This window comes from Tetrao urogallus (genome assembly GCF_951394365.1).
Source record: "Tetrao urogallus genome assembly, chromosome: 11".
Taxonomy (NCBI): Eukaryota; Metazoa; Chordata; class Aves; order Galliformes; family Phasianidae; genus Tetrao; species Tetrao urogallus.
In genome coordinates this window covers 12,841,084-12,866,486 of record NC_136824.1, presented here as the reverse complement: position 1 = coordinate 12,866,486, position 25,403 = coordinate 12,841,084, and the positions used below count along the sequence as shown (strand labels likewise).

Sequence of the window (25,403 nt, the reverse complement as noted above, 5' to 3'; positions counted from 1 at the left end):
TTTTAGGGCAACATATTCACAATAGTATTTTAGGACAAGATATTCTTCCACAAAAATCATTGTAAATGCAGGTTAGAGAGCCAGCAACTGATGCAGCTACTCAAGTTGGTTTGGTTTTGTTGTTGCTTTTTTAGGCCCATGCTGAACAAATAAATAGCATAAGTAACATCACGTATGTGCACAAGTCTCACCATTTTTAGGCCAATAATCACATTAAGGGTTTTATGTATTGTTTTGCTTGCTAATGTGGTAGAACTAAATTCAATTCAATTCATATATGAGAGGCCTGTAGTAAAATGCCACCTCTGTTGACTCCAACTCTAGAAGGAAGTGGCTTTTACAGGACTCACTGCTGTCTGCTGCACCCTCCATACTAGGAAAGAGGGATGCTTTACTGAGGCAGTAAAACACAAACTGTATCATTCTCATATGTATGCAAGTTTCTTTGACCAGGACAGTCTGTACTGCTTAGATTACCCTGCTCTGGGTAAGCACTCATGAATAGAGTGTTTACTGTACTATGTTTACATTCTCAGCTCTGAATACTGTTACTTTCCTCAGTCAACACCCACGATTTTAGGCAAGTGAATCCAAAGCAATCCAGTCCACTCTCAAAGAAGCTCTGTATTCCTGGGGCTGCCTCTTGCAGCACTGTACCCCACAACACTGCCATATCTTGTCGTGCACGTGACATAAGCTGCCGTTCACACCATGCCTCTTATCTGCATGCTTCACAAGCAGGGCATGCACAGGGAGCCTCGTACAGAGCAAAAACCACAGCCTGAGCAGGCTGAACCAAGCAATAAGGAAGTAAAGCAGAGACTGGCTGACTGCAGCACACGCGGACAGGCAAGGGGTGTAAAGTTAGCAGGCAATTTTTGTCTACCATCTATCTATCTAGCCTTCCTAAGTGTACCACAGCTTAAGTGTATCACTGTAACCTAAGCCACTGTAACACATCCCATTTCACACTACAATAGTTTTCGTGTTTTACATTTCTGCTTCATTTTTCTACCTCCAATTGTCTAGAGGGGTAAAAAGGAAAAGGATAATTTTTGAGTCAATTGTAAGTGAAATTCAATACTTTCTTTTCTGAAAAGTCGATTTTTATTTTTATTTTTTAGCTCCAAATACCTTAATTTTTACTTTCAAAGATTGAGTTGGTCTTTTGTATTTCTATTGTGTGAAGTTCTTTAGTGGAAATAACAACCAATCCTGAACTCTCCCCCAGATCAGACTGATTTTAATAAAATACATAATTCTTGTCCAATTGCAGAGAAAATAATAGTGCAAACTCATTTTCAGACATGAGTGGAGTGGTAAGACCTAGACAATGTGTAGCTATTAAATCAATAATCCAGACATGGAGGGAATTCCTCAGACAGCTGCTGTGTTGTTTTTTTCCCTAATCAGTAATAATAATCCAGCAATGTTTGAAATGCCATAATTGCATATCTGAACAGAGTCTTATGCTGATATTTTCTCCAATATCCAATTCCAATGCCTCTCTAAATTGTAAAGAAGACCAAATATTATCAATAGCTTTGTATTTCCTATGAAAAAGCTGCTAGCTGTTTGGATATATGAAGTCTGCAAAAAATCTTTGGACTTACCAACAGATATCCTAGAACGGTTTACTGTCAGTTTAGCCTGTTATTGCATGTTTTGTAGGATGACACTAATGGATGTTAGTTGTTTATGCATTAAGTGTTGTGTAGCAGAACACACAGAAGAGGTATGCATGAACCAAGAACACGGGTTTCAAGGGACAACAGGTCTGGGGGATGGGCAAGCTGTCCTAATAAGTTTTTTCCATCTCCACTGCCTCCAGTTCTGCTTTCATATTGGTTTCAGTTTGGTGGAAATGTTTATTCTGCTTCTAGTGGCTTTTTATATACAGCTATACAATATCTAGTTGCTAGGCTATTCTGAATTATTTTTATATAGCTATCACTAGCATACTTGGGGTTTCCAGAATGCCATGTACAAACACAAACATTTTTCTTTGTTCTTCTCTGTTTTGCTGCAGTATTGAAGCTTACTTATTTCTATGTCATCCTTTCTAACCTAATCCAAACAATAACCTTGGCTCAACAATTTAAACATATTGAATCCCCAGCCAGAGTAGTTTTTCCTAGTAATACTCTGATTACAGCAGCTTTTATGTCTGAACAGGAAAGGACCTTAAACACTAAATCTCATCAGCACTGTAAAAAATAAGTGGTGAGCATCAGTCACATTTTCTTAGAATACCACAAGTCTTTCTTGAGGCTTAATCCTTTAATCTCTGGGTTTTGGGCACTTCTGTTCTGATTACTATGGATCAAAAGGTTTGGCAAATACTTTTCCACACCACTCTTCAAAGTAGCCACTGTAATATTACCAGGTTATGACAGGTGTATGATTTTTTGTTGGAAAATGTTTGGTTTTTTTTTTTTTTTTTTGGAGGGGGAAGAAAACAACCAACCTACCAACCAAACAGAAAAAGCCCATACATACCAAACAAGAACAAACCCTCAAGAAGTTAAACAATGCAACAGTCTGCCTATTGAAAACAAATAAAAAAGCATCAGGAGCATGGTAACATCAGAGCAAAGGAGAAGTATCTTTCACTGATGATGGAAATTCCTCCTGCTGTGTAAGACACATCACTTCCTAACTGAGGCTATCACTGAAGCACTGCTATTATATATACACTGTTCCCAAAGTAATAATTAATTTCACTGAAACTAGAAATCTTGTACCCTTCCCTGTCTGAAACACACTCATGTGAGAAGTTACAATTAAAAAAAAAAGTATTCTGCATCTCAACCTTCGTCCAAAATCAGTCCCTTAGACTTTACTACCAGACTGTTTTGACAGATGCTCGTCATTCTCTTCTGGGATACAACTGCTTTTTTCCTAAAGCATGCTATTTCCTCATCCTATTTCCAACAAAAACTACAGAAGCTGAAATAAAACAATGGCCCTTTCTACCCAACTTTAATTTTACTGATTGCAAACCAGAAATAATATAGCTAAATATTTTCCTAAACATTTTTTACTTAATCATTGGAACTAAGACCACTACTTTGTATGTTAGCTTTTCTGTCTAAAGAAAAAAATCCTATTTCACTTAAATTTAAGGGAGGCACCAAGCCGCTGTTAAGAAGAAATGACTTTTCAAAAGAAGGACATGCTCTTAACATGGCAGATTTTAGAAAAGAAACAGTCTTGTCACCCAGATGCAGAGCCCTGCAGTTATAGCAGGAGCACCTGCAAACCTCTTCATGCTATTTCCATTCATCCCATTCTTCGTTACTGGTCTGCATTTGCTGTTACTGTCCACAGTGGTGTTGGTGAGAAATCCAGTCATGTACTTAGTACCAAAGAAACCCTATAGCCTAAATGAGCCAAATGTGTCTGTTCTTTTAATGAACATTTTCTTTGCATAGGTGTGCCGTCACTTGTATCCCGTTCCTCTTCACTTCAAGGAATATGTTCTGTACATAGTAGGCAGCAAAGAAATCATTTAGAAAACACTTTTGTGTTCCATTGCTGTTGTGAGACTTGCCACATTGTATGTTTGAGTGCGTGTATCAAAGGTGAATGCAGATAAATTCACTCAAAATTGCCTTGCAGTTGACAACAGCAAAGCAGATCTGGCCTTTATCATCATCTTACATATTTTTCTTAATTTTTCATTAAGTGCGGAGTAAGAGGTAATCTAAAATATTCACTGATTACAGTGTGGCACCACCAAGCAAATTAATGCTATCTAACAAGTACAAACAAGTTCTAAAATGTTAAGTGTCAATGTTAGCATTCACAAATTATATATCCACAGTGTAGCCTTAAACTAGAATAACATGTTTTGGCATTTGCTCATTCTATATTGCTTGATAAAAGAAATGTTAATTCATGCTGTATTATCGATTCAGCCCTTGGCTCCTCTGCTTATTCCTGCTCTGTGATTGAAATCCAGTAGCAATGTATTAAAATGAAGTAAAAATCCACCTACGTGCTCCTGTGTTAAACGAATGCATGTGACTTGTTAGTGCATTAAACTGCTTTGGAAAATAATTTTAGCTTATGTGAGGCACAAGCTCCTTCACTAATTATAGTAATAAATGTGTAATTCAGTGTTGGGTAGAGGGAGAATGTTATTTTGTTGGTTTTTGCTGGTTTTCATAAACAAATGCTGACAGCAATTGCTATTATTTGCAGAGCCAGCAGAAATTCTTGTGATATTTTTATTTCTGCCACATGAAAAGGAGATATTATTGTAACAGCACAATATTTGATAGCTTTTAAAAATACATGGCCTAATTTTTAAGCATGCTGAGCACCCACAATTGCAACTGAAGTCATCTCCAGTTGTAGGATGCTCCACAGCACTCTAGAGCAGTCCTTGGATTTGGGTTCTAAGTACAACATTAGTCACTGTCTGATGTGAGGGTAGCCACCAGGAAAAGCACAAGTGTTTTCAACTAAAGTTGAACTGAATCTTTTGAAAGTTGCATATATTGAACACGCTCAAAAGCTTTGCCTACGTATCACTGCAACAATCACACTTAAGTAGTAATTTGCCAGTTAGCTTGAACTAAATCAAGGCTTCAATACTGGGGATTTGTGAGGGAACGGGGAGATGAAGATCTGAACAAAGCTATGATGGGACAGGCACAGCTCAACACTTGTCTTTCAAAGAAAGCACCTTACCATGGCAAACATAACCTGGGATTGAATACTGAATTTGCAAGCTAGGGCCAGTTGGCAGTGATTTGAGGGTTTCAGTTGTATGGTCACAACTTGTTTTTCTTTAGAGGAGCTAAGATTTTCCAGGATTTGTGCTTCAGCTGGTGTTAGTGAGCGGAGAACTGAGAAGGCCTCCTGAAAAATAAATACCACATAAAATTTCAAATCACTGACAAAAATAAATACATAAATACAAACTTTCTTAGTTATATGTGTGCTGAAACAGGAAAATGCTCTTGCTTTTGTCCCATCACTCCTTACAGTCCTCTTTTCCAAACAAAGTTGATTCCTCATTTTCATGTAGATATGTGCATGCACTGAGAGGTGTAAGACAGATTTACAAGCAATGTGGTGGCAGGTAAAAGGCTGTATGTTCCTTTAAAATATATTGTCAAATAATTTATTTGCATTACTAAATTAATTTCTGTGTTCAGATGCACTGAACCTTTGGGTAACAAAGTAGGAGTGAAGAAGAACTGGCTAGCGTTCATTTTGAATGCTTTTATGCTGTTGGCTGAACTGTGTAGAAAGAGCATTCCAAAGTCACTTAAGTGCAAAGGCTGGGGTTTGGGTTCTTCCCCTGAAATCTGAGCAAGAGAAAAAGATCCATTGGAATAGCTGCTTTGTTCACTCACATTTGGACAGTCTTTTCTTGCCACTCAGATTTTTCAACATGGAGGAGCCACTGCATAAGGAACAGCCAATGAAATATAGAGATAAAAACAACTGAGTTAGCAAAACAAAAAAAAAACAAAAAAAAACATAAAGAAAGAAAGAAAAAAAGCTGAATTCTCAGTGTAAGCAGCTTGAATAGTGAAAATACTCATTGTACAATTAGTTCTAGTCTGAATAAGTTAAACATTTCACACATAAATATTAGGAATAAAGTTAAATTTAATTCATTTTAAATGACAAAATCAACATGTCAGGCAGCTACGGTTATAACCATGATTTTGTAGTGCTTCACGTGGTTATAACCACATTTCTGCAGTGCTTCATTTCATTGTATATTAAATCATGAAATGAATTTAAATAAAATTAAACTCAATGAAATTCCACTGAGGTTGATATAACTTTTGTCATGCCTCCACAATGCTGAGTTCAGCTCTGTGAATTTCACCTGCCTGTCATTTCTCAAACAGCCAGAACAGCTGTGTTGTAAAGGATAGTTTAGTGCAAACTTGAAGTTCAAAAGCACACTAAAACAAAATAAATGATACTATGCAGAGTGAAAGCTGCTGTATTCACTGCAGGGACAACGTTTGGAGGGGAAGCTGTTATCTCTGATGTGAGTTTTAATGTATTCAGTTTTAATATATTTGCTGAAGTTTCTTAATCTTTCTCCTTAGTTTTATTTTACACCTCAGAAGAGAAAATTGTGGTTTCAATTTAAAATCTTATTAAGTGAATATCAAATACAGTAAAATCACCTTAATAGTTTTTGATAAACTCCTAGCAGAGGACTGTGTTTCTGGAACAATATAATCAGGGTTTTGCTCATATACAGCATTGCTGGTGAAGGAGAAAAAAAAGAAGGTAATAACAGTAATAAATATGTTGTTTTTCCTCTTTACCCTTTAAGTCAGTACAACATGGACAGCCATCAGACATCCCTGTGTTGCTCTGGCACCATGACTAAATGCTGGTCTGTGCTGGAGAAACCACCTCCACAAAGGTTGTGGTTTATTTTCCATGCAGCTTTAGCAAATGTGTTGACATTAGCAGTAAAACTGCAGATGATATTGTTCCATGCCATGTCTAATTGTGTTTTTCCTTATGTGGTCAGCTGCCCAATAGAAAATGGAACGTTGAGCACTTTACAGACAATTGTTTGCATCGGAGTTTTACAAAGTACCTGTGTGACAATGATGGTTGATGATCTGGCAGGGCTACAGGAAGTGCTTCTTAATGTACAACAACTAAAATATATTTTTCCCTACCTGTACAGTATTTTTGTAGATCTCCTCTGAAAATATTTGAGTTTTCATGAAGTTTGATGTCAAACTGGAACTCTGTTTCAGGAAAGTGGTGAAGCTCATATAGAGTGCTAAGCATGAGAGCTCTTATCTAACAGTGTTACTGAACCAGATTTCTAAAATTGTTTCATCCCCTTTTGAATGAAATACTGCTCATGCTAACCAAACTGTACCTTTATTTCCAGAAAGACATGCTAGCTGAGTTAATATTTGCCTTTAAAGTTCAGTTTCTCCAAACAAACTTTAGGAAATAGTATAATTTATGTCTGGGTTATAGTAGAATGAATTTTGTAATGAATATATAAGAGATAGGAGAAGCATATCTAGCATTCCTGAAAGTAATATGAAGTGCCCTATTGCATTGTTTGATCTATGACTGTGCTGTGCTGTTTGAGTTAGTAAGTTTTCTTCTTTCACTATAAATCTTTTCTTAATGTTTCAATCCCCAAATTATGTATTCTTTAGATTAGTAAAATGATATGAGATCCTTCTGTCTATTTCCAAGTTCTTCAGAATTCCCTTTCATACCTGAGGTTGATTAAAAAAGACCAAAAAAAAAAAAAAAAAAAGACCTCACACAAGCCCTTTGCAACCTATACTCTTCCATTTCTTTACCGTATCAATTTTTCAAGTTTTTCAATTCCAAAAATATTGTGGCAGAGACCATAATACAGGGACTGCCTTTGGGATTGATCCTGTATAATCTGAAGTCTTTTCAATGAGCACTGCACCTGTAGACAGAGTAGACCTGAGCTCATTAACTCAGACTTCCACTCATGTATCTTGCAATATTTCAGTCTAGGTGGCTTTAACATTTAACCTGGAGATACCTCGTTGTTACTGCCTCTGGTTCAGCTCCTTGAGAGCACTGTTCTGGAGACAGTTCATATTAAAACAAAGCTCTAGTGTTCTAGGTCAACTAGTTCTCAGATGTTCACCACAAAAGCAGGTGGAAGTGCAAGAAGCAGCAGAAATTGTAGGAAACGACTTATTTGGCTGAGGGAGAAAAGATGAAGAACAGCCCACTTTTCTTTAACAAACATCAAAGGGTCTGACAACCCAAATCTGCTACCTTATATGCACAGTTTGAGAATACCAGCTATCATGTTCAAATTTCAAGGGCATATATTCATAACAGTCTTTCCTTAGTAAAAAAAACAAAAACAAAAACAAAAACATTTTGATGCTCTTTCTAAATTTTTCTTCTGCTAAAAATTATAAATCTTAAAAGCTGGATGCAGCTGAGCTCTCTGGCTAAGGTCGATTCTTTTGTTTGTTTGTCTGTACTTTGACCAAAGGATTACATTGACAGCTTCCCAGGATCTAAAATTGTATTTAATCTGTTTACAAAGCCACATACCATCTTTGACTGTGAAAGAAGGAAATGAAAGTGAACATTTCTATATCATCTGATATCTGTTCACAGGGAGCAGAAATTACTGTCTAGCCTGCTTCCCTAGGAAAGCCTGCCCAATTGCTTCACGTGTCATGTAACTGTGTGGTACATAAACATGTGGCATAGCTACTCAAAACGTCAAGAAAGCACCAGCGAGCAGTAATACATGTCAGGAGAATAATAGGAATTAGAATAGCCCCTGCCCCACTATAGCTGAAAGTAATTTCACTTGCAATTGTCAAACAGAGCTGAATTGGCTACCAAAGGAATGTGTTTGTAATCCATTGCTGTGCACTTGCAGTAGAGGAGGGACTCAGACATGGCACACTCAGTATCACCTCTTTCAGATACACTCAGACTGTACAGTGCCCTGCATTTTTTCTCTTTGCTTTTTTTGGTCGCAGCTCACACATCTGTGAATCACTCAAGGGGAAATTCTGAGATGCTATGTGTCAGGTCAATCCAGGTTCACTCACTGTATGTCCTTAGAAAGCCAGAAATTCTGGTGTGTAAACAACGGGGGAGGGGAAGGGAAGGTTTAACAAGGCAGATGGAGTTAATGTTTTTTCTAAATATTGCATATAATTTGGTTTTCTGATTACACAGTAAACTACAGTTGTGTTTTCTTTAATTCAGTTACACAAACACAGCAGCCAATTAATATTCCTGCATGACGTGTTATGAAGGATGCAAAGGGAAAACCTTTGTTTTTCTGCTGCGAAAGGAGCTGTTTAAGTTAAACTGTATTTCTCTACACAGCAACAGCAAAGCAAATGACAGCATTAATTCAATCCAGAATGCTTGATAAATTGAGAGGGGTTGTTTACCTCGTGTATTAAAAAGTCTCCTGGGGATGGATTTTATTGCGATCTGCATAGTCATCCATCTTCCCATACTGTCTGTGCTATGCTTACGAGTAAAACATATACAGTAATTTAGCATTCAGATAATCCCACAGCTATAATCCAGACAGATTTAGCTCAAATTTCTCCAGGATTTCTATTATCTAGCTTTAGTAGTGTGGTGTTGGCTGGATATTAAAAACAACAACAACAACAAAAAGCTACAAATGCTTTTCTCTGCAATAAACAACATATTTTGGTGATCTCATAATTGAAGTTGTGGATTCTTCCTGGCATTAACCACATGTAAAAATGTATCTTTGTGAGGACAGTGATTGCACAGCTGGAGCATGGTTTTAATGGATTCCAGCTATTTGAATATGTACCACATAAGATCATACGGCGTTTGTGTGAAAATCAATGTAAAATGTACCTTCCCTCTAGTAATGAGGATAATCTGAACAGTGTTCATCTCCACATATGATCTATTTGAAAATGAACAGCTTCAATTTCAATAATGATTTGCTACTCTATATTATATAGTATAATGGTATAGAGCCTGGCTTTCTTACAGCACTTTTCATGAGCAGATCAGGGATCTTTTATTGTTTTCAGTTTCTTCTGACAGAACTTTTTCTCATTCAGTAATTTCTAGAAAAAGAGGGAGTTCTTGGGGGAGGAGAGCATCGCTATCTGCATGAAATGAGGGGATATTAAGTCCTAATGCAGTAGACACCTTTCACAGTATACCACCCTTTGTCGTAGGTCCCTCTGATTAATTGCAAATGTATTCAGGGGAGCAGAGCAGACATTGTAGTGAGAGTCCAAATGTGCTTGTACCAAAAATGCCAGCCCTCCCACACTTGCTAGCATTGGTGAAACTGCAGGAGTAAGAATGCTTATGTGGGAGATTTTTAGGAGGGAAATGAACAGTGGAGAAAATTTTAAAGCTGCAGCTTTTAAAAGAGCAGCTTGAATGATTGTGCCTGAACTGAGGCAAGCTGCAGAGCAGGGCAGTACACAAAGTGTGCTCTGCCTAGCAATTGTGTTGCAAATGCACAAAGTACATTATTAACTCACAAGCCAGTCTTTTGGGAAGAGGCTTGTGCACACTTGGCAATAACATCATGCTAAGATTGTTTTCCACAAGTGTCTGAGAACTTAAAAAAAAAGCAGATGATTTGAACCACTTGTGTGATGCGTTGTGTCATATTGTTGCTCCCCAGACAAGGACTCAGATGCCAGTTCACTGGGGGAATTCAGGTATGCTCCCCTAAAACCATTGTGCTGTGTTTCAAGCTCATTCTCTGACCATGCAATATTGCCAGCCCCAAGAAAACACTACCAACATTAAAAGACAATTTGAACACAAAGAGAAAGGTAGCATTCTCATATAATCATTTGTGATAAAGCTGTTTGGGATATAAAACTTATTTTGTAGTCTCCAAACTGCAGATTTGACAAAACTATAGAAAAAAAAAAATCTAAAGCATGAATGAGAGAGTCTGTTTTACATCTAACAGTCACACTTTTGGGTGGAAACGCTCTGAAAGAAACACACTGTATGTATGTGGCAGTATTTTCAGTTTCATACTTGCTGTGATTTATTCTTTGCACTAAATGCTATAGTAATTGGGTTTCAGATGCAGCAGTGCTTACGTACGAGCATTGAAAAAGAAACTAACAGAGTGTTCACTCACTTTGCCCATCTGCTGCCCTGGTAAAGCAGTGGGCCTTCTCCTATTGCACTGAAAAGAAAGCCCCCACTTCTAGGGAGATAAATGATATTTACACTGAAATATCTATCAATATCCAAGTTAGATCCCCAGTAAGTCACAACTATGAAACCGTAAAACCAGTGAGATGGAAAAGCAATCCGATAGCTCTTAAACTGCTCTTTCTTCCAGACGGTGCCCAGGACGCCAGCTGTTGCCCTGGTTGAAGCAGTGGTTGGGAGTTTTGAAGCCTGAATTCTTTTCTTAAAAGAATTTCCTTAGACCGCTAAAAGCTGGTGTCAGAAACTCAGACGAACGGATTTAAAAATAGATTTGAATCAATTATGTCATAACTGCATCTTTATTTGTAAAGAAATGTAAAAAAAATTAAATTTTACCATCTGCATGAGGAACCTGCAAATGCACCCGCAGGCCTTCTCACTGTTGCACATTGTGCTTTTTTTCTACCTTATTATATCTCAATTCCTCTTTTGGCAATTATTTTGCATCATGCTCAGCACACTTTTCCACACACCATTTGGATTTTCGCTTGCTAATGCAAATGCATCTTAAAATATCATCTTCCCAAGTTATTAGATCCAGGGCCTGATGACACATACTGGACTTAGTTGAAGCATTAGAATAGCAAAGAAAGACCAAGACATGAAGGAGCGCCAAGTAAATATTGACATACTGATTTTATGACTAAGCTATGATTATTTTTTAACTTGCCTATGCTTTCAGAAATGAAGAAAGAAAGTTTGAAAAGTAGAGTAATATTTTCACATGGCCAAGAAATGACCATGTACTACAATCATAGATCTTTCTATACAAGAAATTAGTCAAAATTAAAAAAAATAATAACAACAAAAAATCTTACAATGGGACAGGTTTGGTATGTTTAAATGTCACACCAGTACTTTCCATGTCTGCATATGTAATCTGAGATTAAATGTGCTGTGGATAAAATTAAAAACATAATATTTTCTAACTATTTACCAGGCATTTATGTGTAAAAAGTTGTTTCCCTTTCAGCAATTAGATTGCTAGTAATAAATTTCTGTATCCCTGCCATGACATCAAAGATGGTTGTAACGCTGTATCATCCCCTATAAGCTGCAGCAGTATGAATAGGGCTGAATTTGGGCCTGCAGTATGTAGTTAATCACTCTGCAAACCATTAGGAGAGCTGATACCTTCCTGCTCCCTCCTCCACCTCAGTGCCAGAAGGAAAAGGCAACTTGAAGTCAAACTTCTCAATTGTTTAATTCTGGAAAGACTTTCTATGCAAGAAGTTGCCATTTGCACAATCATCCTTTTCCTCTTTGAGCTGCCAACAACCAGAAAGTACCAAGCCCTTCTCTCTGCCTTGCAGGGTGAGGAATCTCAAACATGGCTTTGGTAGCTGTGCCCTACCGTTTTAACCCATTGAGGTATTTTCTAAAGATGGTCTTATTTCCATGTGCTTGGCTGGTGTTATGGTGACCATGAGTGCATGTATCAAGTTACTGGTATGGGAGTAGCCCTGCCAGGAAACCAGAGGGCACGTTCAGTGCAAACTGTTTTTAGAAGCCTAAATAGGCACAGCTCTAAGTTGGGTGCCTGCTGTGTTAATAAAAGGACTCCACATTACTTCTGTCCAACCTACCTCCTGACCGTGGACAGAACACAGCCTGTATCTGTGGAAAGGATTACTCCTGGACTGATACCAGACTTGGCTAACTGGCCCTCACTGCACCATGTAAATAGCAGTATTCTTAAACTTGGCTTAGACAGTTGGAATCTTGAGCTTGGGTTCTGCCAGAATTCAGGGAGAGGACTTCATAAAAACCTGAAAGGGGAGCAAAATGAAACCTAGCAAAAAAATAATAAAAAAAAACTAAAATATCCTCCTAACACAGGAAATTTTACTTGACACAGTGTAATCAACTTGTTCTGCAGGTTGAAGTAAAAAATGATGAGCACAGGGAAAGCTTTCACTACTTTCTATCTTCGTGACACTGAAAGAGACCTATTCTTTGCTTCCTGAAGGGAAGAAAGTGATCTGCCACAGGAAAATCAAGTTAGCAAGGTGACCTATTTGTTTATTTATGTTATTCTTATATAAAAAACCCAGGCCTGAAGGGCGCTGGTTTGTAAACTGAACTGCTCCAATATAGCATATTCACAGTAAAACTGAAAACTGAAAGCTGAAAATCTCAGAGAGCTATCCCAAACAGTAAAGTCCAGGATTTTATTAATCTTAATAGCCACATTTGCTCCCATGCCCAAATCACATCAGTTGTAAACTAGCAGCTTTTATCTGAATTTCCATATTTTCACACATAACATTTATTAAAAAGCTATTTAAATATATCAGACATTTCTTGAGTTCACTTTAAAATAACAGAGGACATGAATTCCTTTCTCATATTGATGTTAATACTTTATTCTGTTTTTCTTTTGAATTGTTAGATAAATGTTAGAAGCCTGTGAGTATGAGAACAGCTGTTTCTTGGCTGTATGTGGTGTTGATTTGTAAGAGCTGTGATATTGTAACTGTTAAACTAATTAGAAGTTTTGGCAATAAACTGTTAAGATGTTGACAAAGCATCTTGAAAAAGATGTAATTTTTCTACTATCTGAACAGATTTGCTGTAGACTTCTTTGCTATATTGAGGATCCAACCCAAACATGTTGGTTAAGACCACAAAGGTCGCTGTGGGTACAAAGAAGACTACAGCCACCAATGCTGACTCATTCACTGCCATGCTCATCCGACATGGGAACCCACCACTCCCCATCCACCACAATTCCCATGCGGTTAGCTGCCCAGGGACTGAATTCCCTTAAAAAGCTTTATCCTCATCTCAGCAGTACCTTTCCATACAGCTAGATTTTGGCTCTTAGCTAAACCTATTGCCTGGATAAGCATAGGATTTCAGCCAGATAGATTGTGAGCAACATTTTCTTTTCAAATATTCTTGGCTCCAATCTCACAGAAGTTGCTTCAATCCAACAGAGTAAAATCCTGTCCTTCAGACAGATGAGCCAGTCACTTTACGTCAGCACACAATGTAATTATTCTGTATGTTCCCTATAACAGGTATTCTACACAGAGCTGCTGTTTTCCACATGAAGCCTGGATATGATATTGTGTTCAAGATCACACACTGCAAATTTCCTACAAAGGTAAGGGGAGGTATTAAGAATTTGGATCTATGTATAGTGTCATAAACAAAGAGAATTAATCAATCTTTCCTTTCATACATTTCATTGTGATAATAAAAAGTATTGTACCTGCTCCACTGAGCACTGTGCAGGGGAGGAGAACTCCCTGTGAACATTATAAACATGTTCAATTCAAATAGACAGTGTGTTTTTTTTTTTCCAACTTGACTCAGATTATAAAATGAATGAGATTTAGTCCCCAAGTCCTTACTGAGTAATTATGCAATCACATATTCATACTGAGAATGACCTTTCAGTAGGATTCTTTGCAAAATAAGACTTTGTCAGCTACTGTACGAGGAATTACAGAGATAGTAACATTTTACTGCTACTTAACATCTGCCTGGCATCTCTGTTAATTATTTAGACTGTAGCAGACAAAGAAACACAACAGGATTAGTATTGGAAGAATTTGTGAACTGTTATGAAGTGAAAGTGATCTTGATATATGAGTAGTATTGGGAGAAACCACCAGTGAGAAAACTGAAAACAGATCTGTGTGCACAGTATTCTTGTTGTACAGGAAATAGTGGGAGTTAATATGTGAAAAAGAGCTGTTCACAAATCAGTATCCCTGGGAGCTCTCTGAATGAGTTTTCCTGCACTTTGTGGTATTTTGTAAAGAGAAAGATCCTCTTTCTCCTTCTTGTGAGGGAAGATCCTCTTTCTCCTTCTTCTTGCCTTAGTGTGTCATTAACTGTACACACAAAGCCACACATGTACCAGTTCATTCTGGTTCATCAGCAGAGGGTGTGGAGTAGGACCAGGTAAAAAATAAAGGTTCTAGTCCATGATGGTAGTTACAACTACAAATCTTAATGCAAATAGCGTTAATTGTTAAAACAAACGTTTTCTCATAACTATCTTGTTACATAATAGGACACAAAGAAATAGCATAATAGATGCTAGAGATGCTTTTGCATTGTCTTCAGTCACAGATTAATTAGATTCATGAACAGTTTTCATAATGAAGTCCACAACTTGCAGAAGATTTGTATTCCAAGTGTATTCCAAGACCCCATTGTTCCAGATTGTACTTCTTTCCTGAAGCATGCACTGACAAGCTATTCAGTGTCTTTATTACTGTACAAAATTGTGAGCCAACTGATATTTATTACTGTGCATTGGGTCAATGCAGAGTTTTACTACAAGAAGGTACATTCTTGAAGGGTTGTGCCTGAAGGGCACTATCCCTTATGGATCATCTTAGTAGGGAAAAAATATATATATTTTAATAAAGATCCACCAAGCTCCCATCTCTGCCTCAGGGGAGTGTAAGTAGAGTGACAAGCCTTGTCTGTGTACTCTCCAAGCATAACCACCCTTGATTTGTGCCTGGTCTTTTTCTAGAGCTCTGGGATGGAGGAAATCCTAGTCATGCCTTGCCTCAATCCGTACAGATGCACTAAGGTTAACTTCAATTACTGCTGTATTATGTTGAATAATTAAGTCTTTGTAACATCATTATATATGCATGCATTATACCTACGTTCTCAGAACAAAGGTGTGTCTGTAAGCATACGTACCAGACTGCACTTACATGGAAGACAAATTGTATTTATTCTATATTAATTAACACTGCAGGCAGAATTTCTCACTGTTTAAAATATCTCAAATGTCCATTTTTAGAATCTAAATACATACATACAGATTCTTTTTGCTTTGACAGTTGTATTTTATCTCCTTTCAATAAGTTTGTTCAAGTACTATCTTGTGTACCTTCAATCTGAATGTCATTGTTGTATTTCTGTTTCTACTTAGATCAAATTAATCAATTGAATTAATCAGCTTCAAAATGGAAAGCAAACAATGCTGCTAAATTTCCAGGGACTTAGGGAGCAAAATTTGACAGGCGTTGGGTCTACAGGTGTTGGCTTCATTGGCAATCTCCTTTATTTACAGTTTGTTTTTCCTTAGCTGCTTGTTTCAGATTAACATTTCACATTAAGGATGAAGTGTGGCCACCAGTGAGATTTTACTATTGAGTGTCACTTGCTCAGAAATGTTGCTTGAGATAGTCTTAGCCATTCTATTCTTACACTGGAACATTTCTGCCCTAAAACATACATACATAGATGTGGCTAGAAACAAAAACACAATGGTGTTTTTGTTTTTAATATTAAACCTTGTTGCTTTAAGGGACACCCTGAAAAACTAGGCCAAAAACTTGACCTATTTTAAAAGACACGGCAATCTGTTCTTTTAAAAAATCATTCACACTTCATTGAGTCCTTCTCTCTCTCTTATACCATGAAAAATATCCTACAATATCAATGTTCAGAACTATTCTATCTCTGTACATAGTTTCCTGAACACGTATTGCAAGCTGAGGTCTCCAGTTTGACGATTTAATTTTTCTCCATCACTGATTTTGGAAAAGAAACCATCTTAAAAATTAGCAAATGCTTAAACTAAACTAATTAGCTAATTAAAATAACTATATCAGAGCACTTTCTCCCTAATGTGATGAATCCATTTGGAAACCAAAAGGTCCTAGAATCCACAAAAGATTTTTGATTCTAGAGGCCTCCATGTCTTGAATTTGAAAACTAGGAGCAGAGAGCCATATTTCTCAGTTATTTTGTAGTTTGAAATCTGGCTGTGAAACTCTGTTTACTTTGTGTTGGACTCCTGCCAGAGGAGGCCTGGTTTTAGCAGATGGTTGTGGAGGCCAGACGTTTCCTGCTGCATCCTGGTCAGGCACCAATAGCACGGCTCGTGGTCACAGACACTGCTGCCATCGATGCTGACGGTGCAGTGCCTGCAGGCAGGAATGCTATGGAGAGTCACTTGAAATGGACCTTCAGGCTAAAGATTGCGTGGAAGAGACCATCCTGACAGCTTGGAGCACTTGCATGAACAGACATGGTCCTTGGAGAGGGTGGAGTTATGTGCCAGTAGATGAGCAGGAGGAGGGGTAAAGTTTTGACCAGAAAGAACAGAAGTATTAAACCATGAGCTAGTAGTGATGCGACATGACTGCTTTGATCTTGGCCTGTACAGTACTGTCTTGTCAAGGACAGGCAGCTTAAAGAAGAAACAGATAAGACAAAACATAAGACTATAGCATTGTGTTGGGGTGTGAGGCTACCTGTCTGCTTTGCAGGCATAATGTGCAAGCAGTGTTTTCTTTTCCCTCCATTTTTGGGGACAACTTCTGTGAGAAAAAAAACTAATAATTGTGTCCCCAAACTGGTGTTTGACAAACACATTGTGCTTGCAAGATGAGGAATCAAAGGGCAACTGCTGTAGTTTAAAGTGCTTCTGTATCACTGGATCATTGTCTTGTCCATTTACATACAGGAGAAGATGCAAACAAATTTCTCAGGGTGCTTGGAAATCCTGAGGATTCCTTCAGGCACCAATTTAGGACGTCCACTGTTCATATGGGAATGCAGCTCTTGAACCAACACAACTGAAACTCAGAGTTTCTTGTACTGGGGTCTGTTCTACTTGGATCTGAGTCTGGGAATTTGGTGCTCTCCCATCCTCTGTCACATCTACATTACCATGTTATGCAGTGACCTTAACTGGGTCACAATTATCTGCCAGTGGCCACCAATGCATGTGACAATGCAATTCACAGGAGGTGTCCCTGCAAACAGGAGCTGTCCTGGTCCTTGTAGTCAGACACTGCAGGTAGGCAACAATTACTTTTGAATTTTCAGATTACTACCGAAGATAAAAAAAAAATAAGGACAGAAGTGTTGTGCTGTTTGCTTTGTTATATGAAACTTGCATGTATTTCTCTCTCCTTACCTTTGATTCTGTCAGTCTCCCTAAAACTGAGCCTCTGAGTCAGGATGAAAGACAAGTGAAAGACAAAGCAACTGCAGAGTAGTCTAACTAAAAATATTTTTAACCCTAACTTCTACCAGCAAGGTTATCAAATATTCAGTAACACTGAAAATGAAAGGATGTCATTTTGAAACATGACTCAGCTAAGCATCAAACTCCTTTCAATGACAGCCTTCCTTCCTACTCATCAGCCTTGAACAAGACAGTCTGAGTCATTACTTTCATGACCCACTGTCCCCTTTTAAGTAGCTTTCTTAGTCTGCAGTAGTTGAATACAGCTATGCAGGTTATAGAAACACCATACTCACAATGTTTTCAAGCTCAGCAGCCCATCTGAAATTACACTGAGACAAAGATTTATTGCACTGCAAAGATGATTATAGAAACAAAAAGTTTCAAGCTGTCCATATCATCAAAGAACCTGAATGGACTTGGAATTTAATTGGGTGATCGTGACTTCCAGAATGTAAACAATCTGTGTATTATCCCAGCATAACACCACACTCCTCGTCTGCCCTAGCAGGGCAAGCTGTAGCCAGGCCTATGTGAGCCTAGGCCATCACTATCTTGCATCTGATGATCGTCTGCACAGAGTCAGGGCTGCATATCCATTTTGTTAGCACCTTAAACTGCCTCGCAGAGATATAAAAGACAACAGGGACAGCAAAAGCAGAGAAGAACTGGAGACAGCAAGGATGGTTTCCAGGAAAACAATTTCTGTAACAGAATCAGTGTGGTAGCTAATACTTGTCCTTTGCTGGAGATGGACTTGTGACTGTGGGGCCTGCTTCCTACTTCCTTGTGTTTCCCATTATTTGGCAGGTTGCAATACTGCTCACCACACACTGCTCACACTCACTATACACAAGCTGCTTCCAGAAGCAGCAAAGTTCAGCAAAGCCCTGATCAAGCAGGTTTTCCTGTTTTTTTTTAGAATTAAAATAGCCCCTTTTTCACTGCCACATTTGAACACAGCCCAATTTCTCCTGTCAATTATCATGACATGAGTTTGAAGGTCTTCTAGGTAAACCGGATTCTTTTTTTAAATGATTGAAAAATACAAGCTGAAGTATATATTAAAATTGGTTACGGGCACGATTAGTTATCGCATTTCCTTTTTACCAGTGCTGCATATGAACAGGTAACAAAATAAAGAAAATCAGAGGGAGTTGTCTTGGGCATAGCTCAGGAGATACGGTGACATACATCCCCGGGGGAGAAGAGCTGCAAAGAAGGCATCAAGATGGAGTTCACTGAACCAGTGTTTAAAGCTTTTGGAAAGTGTCTTTTTTAGCAAGGCTTTAAAGTCAATTATCCTCACAGAATTTGTTTTATGCTTGCCTTGAGGATAAAGGTAGCAGAATTTCATTGTTTATCTGCCTATTACCCTCAGCTTAGTCGATGAATGTGCACATCTCTTCTTGGCCCATGTTAGAAATAAGATGGCAGATATCTCTCATCTGACAGGAAACAGGGAAGAGCACCCACCCTTCGTATTGGCTGCTCGGAAAGGGCAGCAAGACATTGCTCCTTGACAGCATGAGACAGTGTATTCCCCAACTGTCAGATACAATGAATAACAGGGAAGAAAAAAAAAAACAACAAAACAAAATAATGCAAAATAGGTTACTCTGTATTTATGCACAATTTTTCCCTACAGAGAGTCCTAATGTTAGATCTGAAGCTAGAGAAATGGAGGAAAAATAAACAGATTTGGAATCTGCAAAATCTGTCTGCAGAAGGGGAATGCCTGGGAACAGAGGCACAAGACCAGAAAGGCCTTTGCCTACCTCATCTGAGCTCAGCTGCTGCACTCCTTAAAAATAGACATTTGGAAAATGGGAAAGAAAATTAAGATTCTGGTCCTGAAAATGCTGCCTCAGACTTCTGGCATGTTTAGACTAAAGCACATACTTTTGTTTACAGTAGTGGGATCTACAATTAACCTTTATATTAATTTTCATGTCTTTTTATACCATGCTGACCAGAAGCCTCAATCTACATGTCCAGCAAAGGCATTCAAAGGCACAAGGACTCCAAAAGAGGGTTACAGCGGTCTTTGGTGGATATTCCTGGAAGGTCTTCAGTGTTTTGTCAGCTCATTGGAGTTCAGGTTTTTCTCTTAGCAGTTAAATGGTCCTCCTCACCGTCTTCAAGATAATTCTGTCAGCACAAGCTCCTCTGTTTGAACAATTATTCTGGATCTATTTCTTCTTTTTTTTTTTTTTTTAGTTTACATAACCATGCAAACTGCACATAAGGAGCTGCCATTTTTTCTTTCATGATTTTGCAGAGACCATATGAAATTCGAAGCTAGTTCCACTGGTTGTGTAAGAGTCAGCTAAGCTGGCTTCCGTGTATTGGCCTAACATACGTAAAGGGGAAGAGCCCTCACTCGGTGTCAGTGCAGCTATACAAAAAACCTGGGCCAAACCTTGTGCTTGGACATTGTGAGAATGGGAATATGAGAAAAGCACTGGAGTTATTTCTAACGTAAAAAAAAAAAGGCTTTTGGAAAACAGCGTGGCCTTTTGTGTTGTTGCTATTTGATTCCATAACAGACCTCTCTGGATTTTGCTCTTTAAAACTTTCGCAGCAATAACACCTACTGGCCAAATCAGTCATTAGGAGACCCCAATTTTATTTTGGGCCTCTGTATGTTCCCATCACAGCTAGTAACCCAGCAACAGAAACCGGCTTGCAGTTGAAAGGCTTCACACCACAAGAGCACAGGAAAAAAAAAAAAAAAAAAAAAGTAAAAAAAGGTAAATTGGTGGTGAGATATGGGAGTGCACACATAGGTTTGAGGCCTGGAGTCCACTTCCACCACAACAATGCAACCTGGGATTCTGTCCCACTTAACTCATCTCGGTGCCAATTTAATCCCATTCTGCCCTAAAGCACCAGGTGTGGTTGCAGGGTGGCAGTGGTGGTGCGAGGGTGCCAGCGTGTGCCCAGTGCAGCAGGTTTTGCAGAACAGATGTGACTAATTTCTTTTTTGGTCATATGACGCCGATACACCTATAAACATGACTACAATTTGACATTGCTGGGAACGAAATTAACAAGGAACTAAATAATAAGTTTGTCTTCCAACTGCTGGTTTTGACTGAAAGCTATGCTAAAATTATATATATTTTTCCAATATATTGTAATAGTCTGTGGTCCTTCCAAACATGATGCACATCTGTTGAACCTTACTCTGATATGCAGGCCCATCAGTTTCAGTGAGGGAGAACATTTTTAGGCCTGGGATCCAAGTGGGATAAGCTCTGCCTCAGATTTCAAAGGGTCAAACCATGCATCTCAGCAGAAGCAGCTGACAAACAAAACTAGGAAATACTACCAGGATCAGCTCGGTCATATTGTACAAGGTTACATGTGTGCTGATCAAAAAGTATATTGAAGTTGCTAGCCTTTCTGTTCACTTCTGATTAGAATTTTTACTTGTGGTTATACTCACTTCTTGGATATTCTTCAGGAATTTCCAATCAAAGTAAAAAAAGTTTTTAGTAAGAAGAAGGAACAAGAGAGAACATCATTTTTGTGATTCTGACTAGAGGTTTTATGAGGAGAAGAAAATCCCCATCACTGCCATATCCATTGATGTTTTGACTTTAGGGAAGCAGAAATGTAAGGGAAGATTTAATTTCAAAAAACTCTTGTTTTGTTTGGTGACAGACATTTACAAATGCTCATCTCCTTCATTTAGCAACACCATGTGTATTTACTTTATCAGTAGTATGTAAGGCCCACATTTTCAGGCAGGCCAGGAAGGCACCCCGCTTATCCTCAGGTGCAGTGTGAGAAGGTGCTGAGGTGCCCGTCCCTCTGCCCAGGCTAAGAGGGGTCCCGCTGCGCCCAGCTCAGCACTGACCGGGGAGACCGGGCTGGGTGCCCTGTGCTGCAGGAGGGCACAGGGATGGGGTTGGCACTGCTAAAGACGAAAGACTGCTGCTTTCGGGGCTCGTGTTGCGTGAGAACATTGGGGGAAGGAGAGAGAGGCACATCTAGGGCCATTTGGGAGGTGACTGTTTGGGGCTGGTATAAATCAGATGGAAAATGGCGAGTTCCTGCTTGAATGCTACTGGAATTGGAGGGATTGGGAACAGAGGAGCAGCGGAGCGGCTTCTGGTGTTCGCGGGAGCTGCGGGAGGCGAGAAGGCCGGGGCGAGGGGCGGCCCCTCCGCTTCGGCGACAGCTTCTCTGGGAAGCAGTGAGGGCTACGTGCGCGTTAACGGCGTTTCCGTGCGCTGTTTACAAACACCGCCAGGTGCGGGAGGATGGGCGGCTGTGCGCAGCACCCGGAGGGCGAGAAGTGCGGGGCGGGCGGCTGATGTAATGCCGCGCGCCGCGGGAGGGGCTCACGTGTCCGCAGCGACGGCTCCGCGCTAGGCGCTGCCCGTGCCTCTCACGCCCGGCTCCGCACAGCCGCGCATCGGTGCACGCACACGCAGTCCGCCCGCGCCCGGCACCCCGAGGCCGGCCCAGGGCCACCGCAGGGGGAAGCCGCTCCCGTCCCTCCGCGGCCGCGCCCCCGCCCCGGCCCGGCCCCGGCCCCAGCCCCCTCCTGGCGGGGCGGCCCGCCTGCTCGGGCAGCGCCGAGCCTGCGCACTGGGCGCCCGGGCGGGCACGGCGGCCGCGGGGCGAGGAGCGGCGGCGGCGCGGGGCGGGCCGGGCCAGGCCAGGTGCTGCGAAGCGGGACGACGGCGGAGCGACCCTGCGCCGGGGCGGCGGAGGAGGACTGGGCCGCCATGCGCCGTGCCGAGGGCCGGGCTCGCCATCCTGCGGCGTAGCGGCGGGGCGCGGCGCGGCTCCCCGCCCGTGATGTCCCCGGGGCGGCGAGGGAAGGCGACTCACTCGAGGGCTGCGGCAGAGGCCTAGTGCGGCCAGCCCGCTCCGCGTCCCCGCGCCCCCATGGCCGAGGAGCAGCAGGCGGAGGGGCAGCCGCCGCGGCGGCTCACCGGCACCCCCGCGCCCGCCGGGGCCCTGCCGGCCCTGGTGCCGGGGCTGCAGGGCGGCGAGGCCAGCGCGCTGCGGCACAAGATCCGTAGCTCCATCTGGTAAGGGCCGGGCCGCGGGCCGGGCGGGCGGCGGCAGCAGCAGCAGCAGCGGGGGGGGGCGCGGCCCCTTTGTGCCGGGGCGCGCGGAGCCGCCGGGCCCACCCTGCTGAGCGGCGCCCCGGGGCGCGCGGGCACGGCGCCGTCGGGAGCGCGCGCGGTACGCGCAGGTGTGCCGGGCCGCGGCGGTGCGAGCCGGGTGCCTTGTCTTCCCGGAGTAACGGGGCTCGGTCAGCGCGTTTGTGTCCCGCGGTGATGGCAATTGCGCTGCGGCGCCGTTTAACCTGCCGGGTCTCCTCTCACCTGCTGGAGGCTTTGTAAGCGGACGGCGTGCGCCGCGAGCTGCCGCTGCTTCCTGGTGAGAGCAGCCCCCAGCACGGCGATGAAGAGCCCGGAACGCTGCACACAGGTGCGTTTCGCAGCCTCCCCACAGTTCCCGGGCAGGCGTGCGAATGCAGCTCTGGCTCAAACTTGTGATGGTTTGCAAGTATCTATCCAGGAATCCGTGTTGCTTTTTTTTTCCCCCCCTCTTTAAATTTAATCAAAATTTATAGCAAAACAACATTATACTCAATTCCGTGTGTCTGGGGGGGTATGATGAATCGAGTTCTGCTTGCTGTGTGAATAAAGTATTTTGGCGTGCCCTCCCCACCCCCCAGCTGCAGGAGGTACCACCTGCAGAATTTACGTTTTTAAAGGCCGTTTCTGGTTGAAGGGAGTGATGTAGGGCCAGGAAGTGGAGAATGGGAAATATAGTTTACTCCTCCTAGGTAATTTTTTCTCTTATATGTGTTTCTGTACATGGATTCATCCTGCTAAAGTACACTGATCCACTACATTGCTTCATACCATGTTTAGCTTTTTGTTCTGAATTGGTATGGCTGTCGAAGAAGGCAAGTCCAAATATCTTTTTTTTTGTGTGAGCAATTTTGCTGTATTTGTATACATACACATACCCTACGTCTGGATGCATAGTGAAATTGAAATCTTTTGTTTGGCTGTTTTTCTTAGAGTTGAAATGGTAAATAATAATAATTCATTGTCCTTAACCAGCACTTGCTACCTTTTGTTTTGGTGGTTGTTTTTGTTCTACAACGTGACCTAGAGAAGAGCTCCAAACTGCAGAATTTCCTGTCTGTTTGGATCATTGCATCTTCACGGTGTCCTAATTTATTAAGCTGTTTTGTGACATCCTTTCTGGATTTTCTTCTCTCTCCATGAATGTGCTGTTTGGAGGCGAGCCTCAGGAGCATGTTTATGTTGCATTCAGATTAGGTATCATGTCCAAGTTGAAGACAAAATGGCTACTTAGCAAAACGTCCCCTTTTATTCTGGGTTTTCTTTTCAAGAAAAAAGAGAGTATACGTTAGCGTTTTAAATGCAGATTGCTTCTTGCATTCAGGTACACTCAGTGAATAGCCTGCCTGCGTTGGGCACAAAGGAATGCAGAGCACTGCGTGAGGGTCTTGCTGGGCACCCGGTGCCAGCAGGCTGTGCCAGCACCTTGCAGCCTCGTCTCCTGGGTGCTTCTCTGGCGTTCCCTGCAGGATGGTGACCTTTCCTCCCTGGCTACCTGGCAGCCTTGCACCATATTGGCACTTCTCTGCCTCTTCCAGACAGCATCGGCTCCGTTGTGTGTAGTGGTTTTTGTGCAGAAATGCAGTATTTAACATCAGGTCATTTCTGTAATAAAACCTTTTTTTTTTTTTTTTTTTTTTTTCCCTAAATGTTTTCACATCCTTCATGACTTCTAGGATTTCCATGTGTTTACCTGTTTTTGTATAACTGTCAAACAGCCTTCATTTGGAGCTCAAGTCCCGTGTGAGTTCATGCCTCAGTGTGGCTGCAGTTGTTTGAGCAGTGCCAGGGCATCGTGCATGCTGCACTCAGAGCAGAAAGCTGCCCTTTCTGCACTGCAGTCTGGAGCCTGTTGTCCTGGTCAGTAGCTGCCGTGTGCTGATGAGGAGCAAGCAGTACACGAGTGTGGGAGGCTTGTGAAAATGGCAGCGCTCTGTTGCTAACATAGCTGGGTGCAACGTGCAGAAGAGAGCTTCCTCTTTTCTGCTTTTCCTCCTCTTCCTCCCGTGTCTCCCTGCCCTGCCAGCTGTGTGTGCTGACCAGTTGGCATGTCCAAGTCCTCATTTCCTTCCTTAAGGATTTAGCACACCTAGATAAGCACCCTTCTGTATTGTTTTCTGGTTTTTTTCCTCTTTTCTCCTACGCACTTGCATACAGTGGATGGATATTTTTAGTTGTTTTCATTTGTTTTTAATTTCTTTTTCAAAAAGATTTTAGTGTTCAGAAAGTGTTGACGAGGAAAATAGTGTAGCAGAATATAGCAGCTACTGAAGTGCTGGACTTGAAGATCACAAACAAGTCTGTGCTTGTCCTTCCACCGCACAGACAAATATAAATATAGTATGTGATGTGGGCCTCAAGGGGACAATGAGTTGTTCAGCATTTCAACTCGTGCTTAATTTGTTCTGTTTATTAAATTAAAATGTAGTTTGACAAGAGTAGCTCGAGTAATTGTGAACGTGCAAAGTCCCTTAAAACCAAACAATAGGCGAAGTCCTTCTGGTTAAAATGAAAGGCACCATCAGCGTATGTAGTGAAGACTTGACAGTGTGCTTGCTAGGAGTCCAGTCTGGGTTCTGCTTTGTTTTTGTTAC

At 41.1% G+C, this 25,403-nt stretch overlaps 1 protein-coding gene across 1 annotated transcript in view; it reads left to right on the top strand.

Annotated features, from left to right (window-relative positions):
- Positions 1–22,588: 22,588 nt before the first annotated feature.
- RFX7 (regulatory factor X7) overlaps positions 22,589–25,403 on the top strand; it is a gene marked incomplete at both ends in the record, with an annotated part of 46,317 nt that continues 43,502 nt past the window's right edge. The window contains one exon of the mRNA XM_079540896.1: positions 22,589–22,734. Coding sequence (XP_079397022.1) covers positions 22,589–22,734 — 146 coding nt within the window. The remainder of the gene's footprint in view (positions 22,735–25,403) is intronic.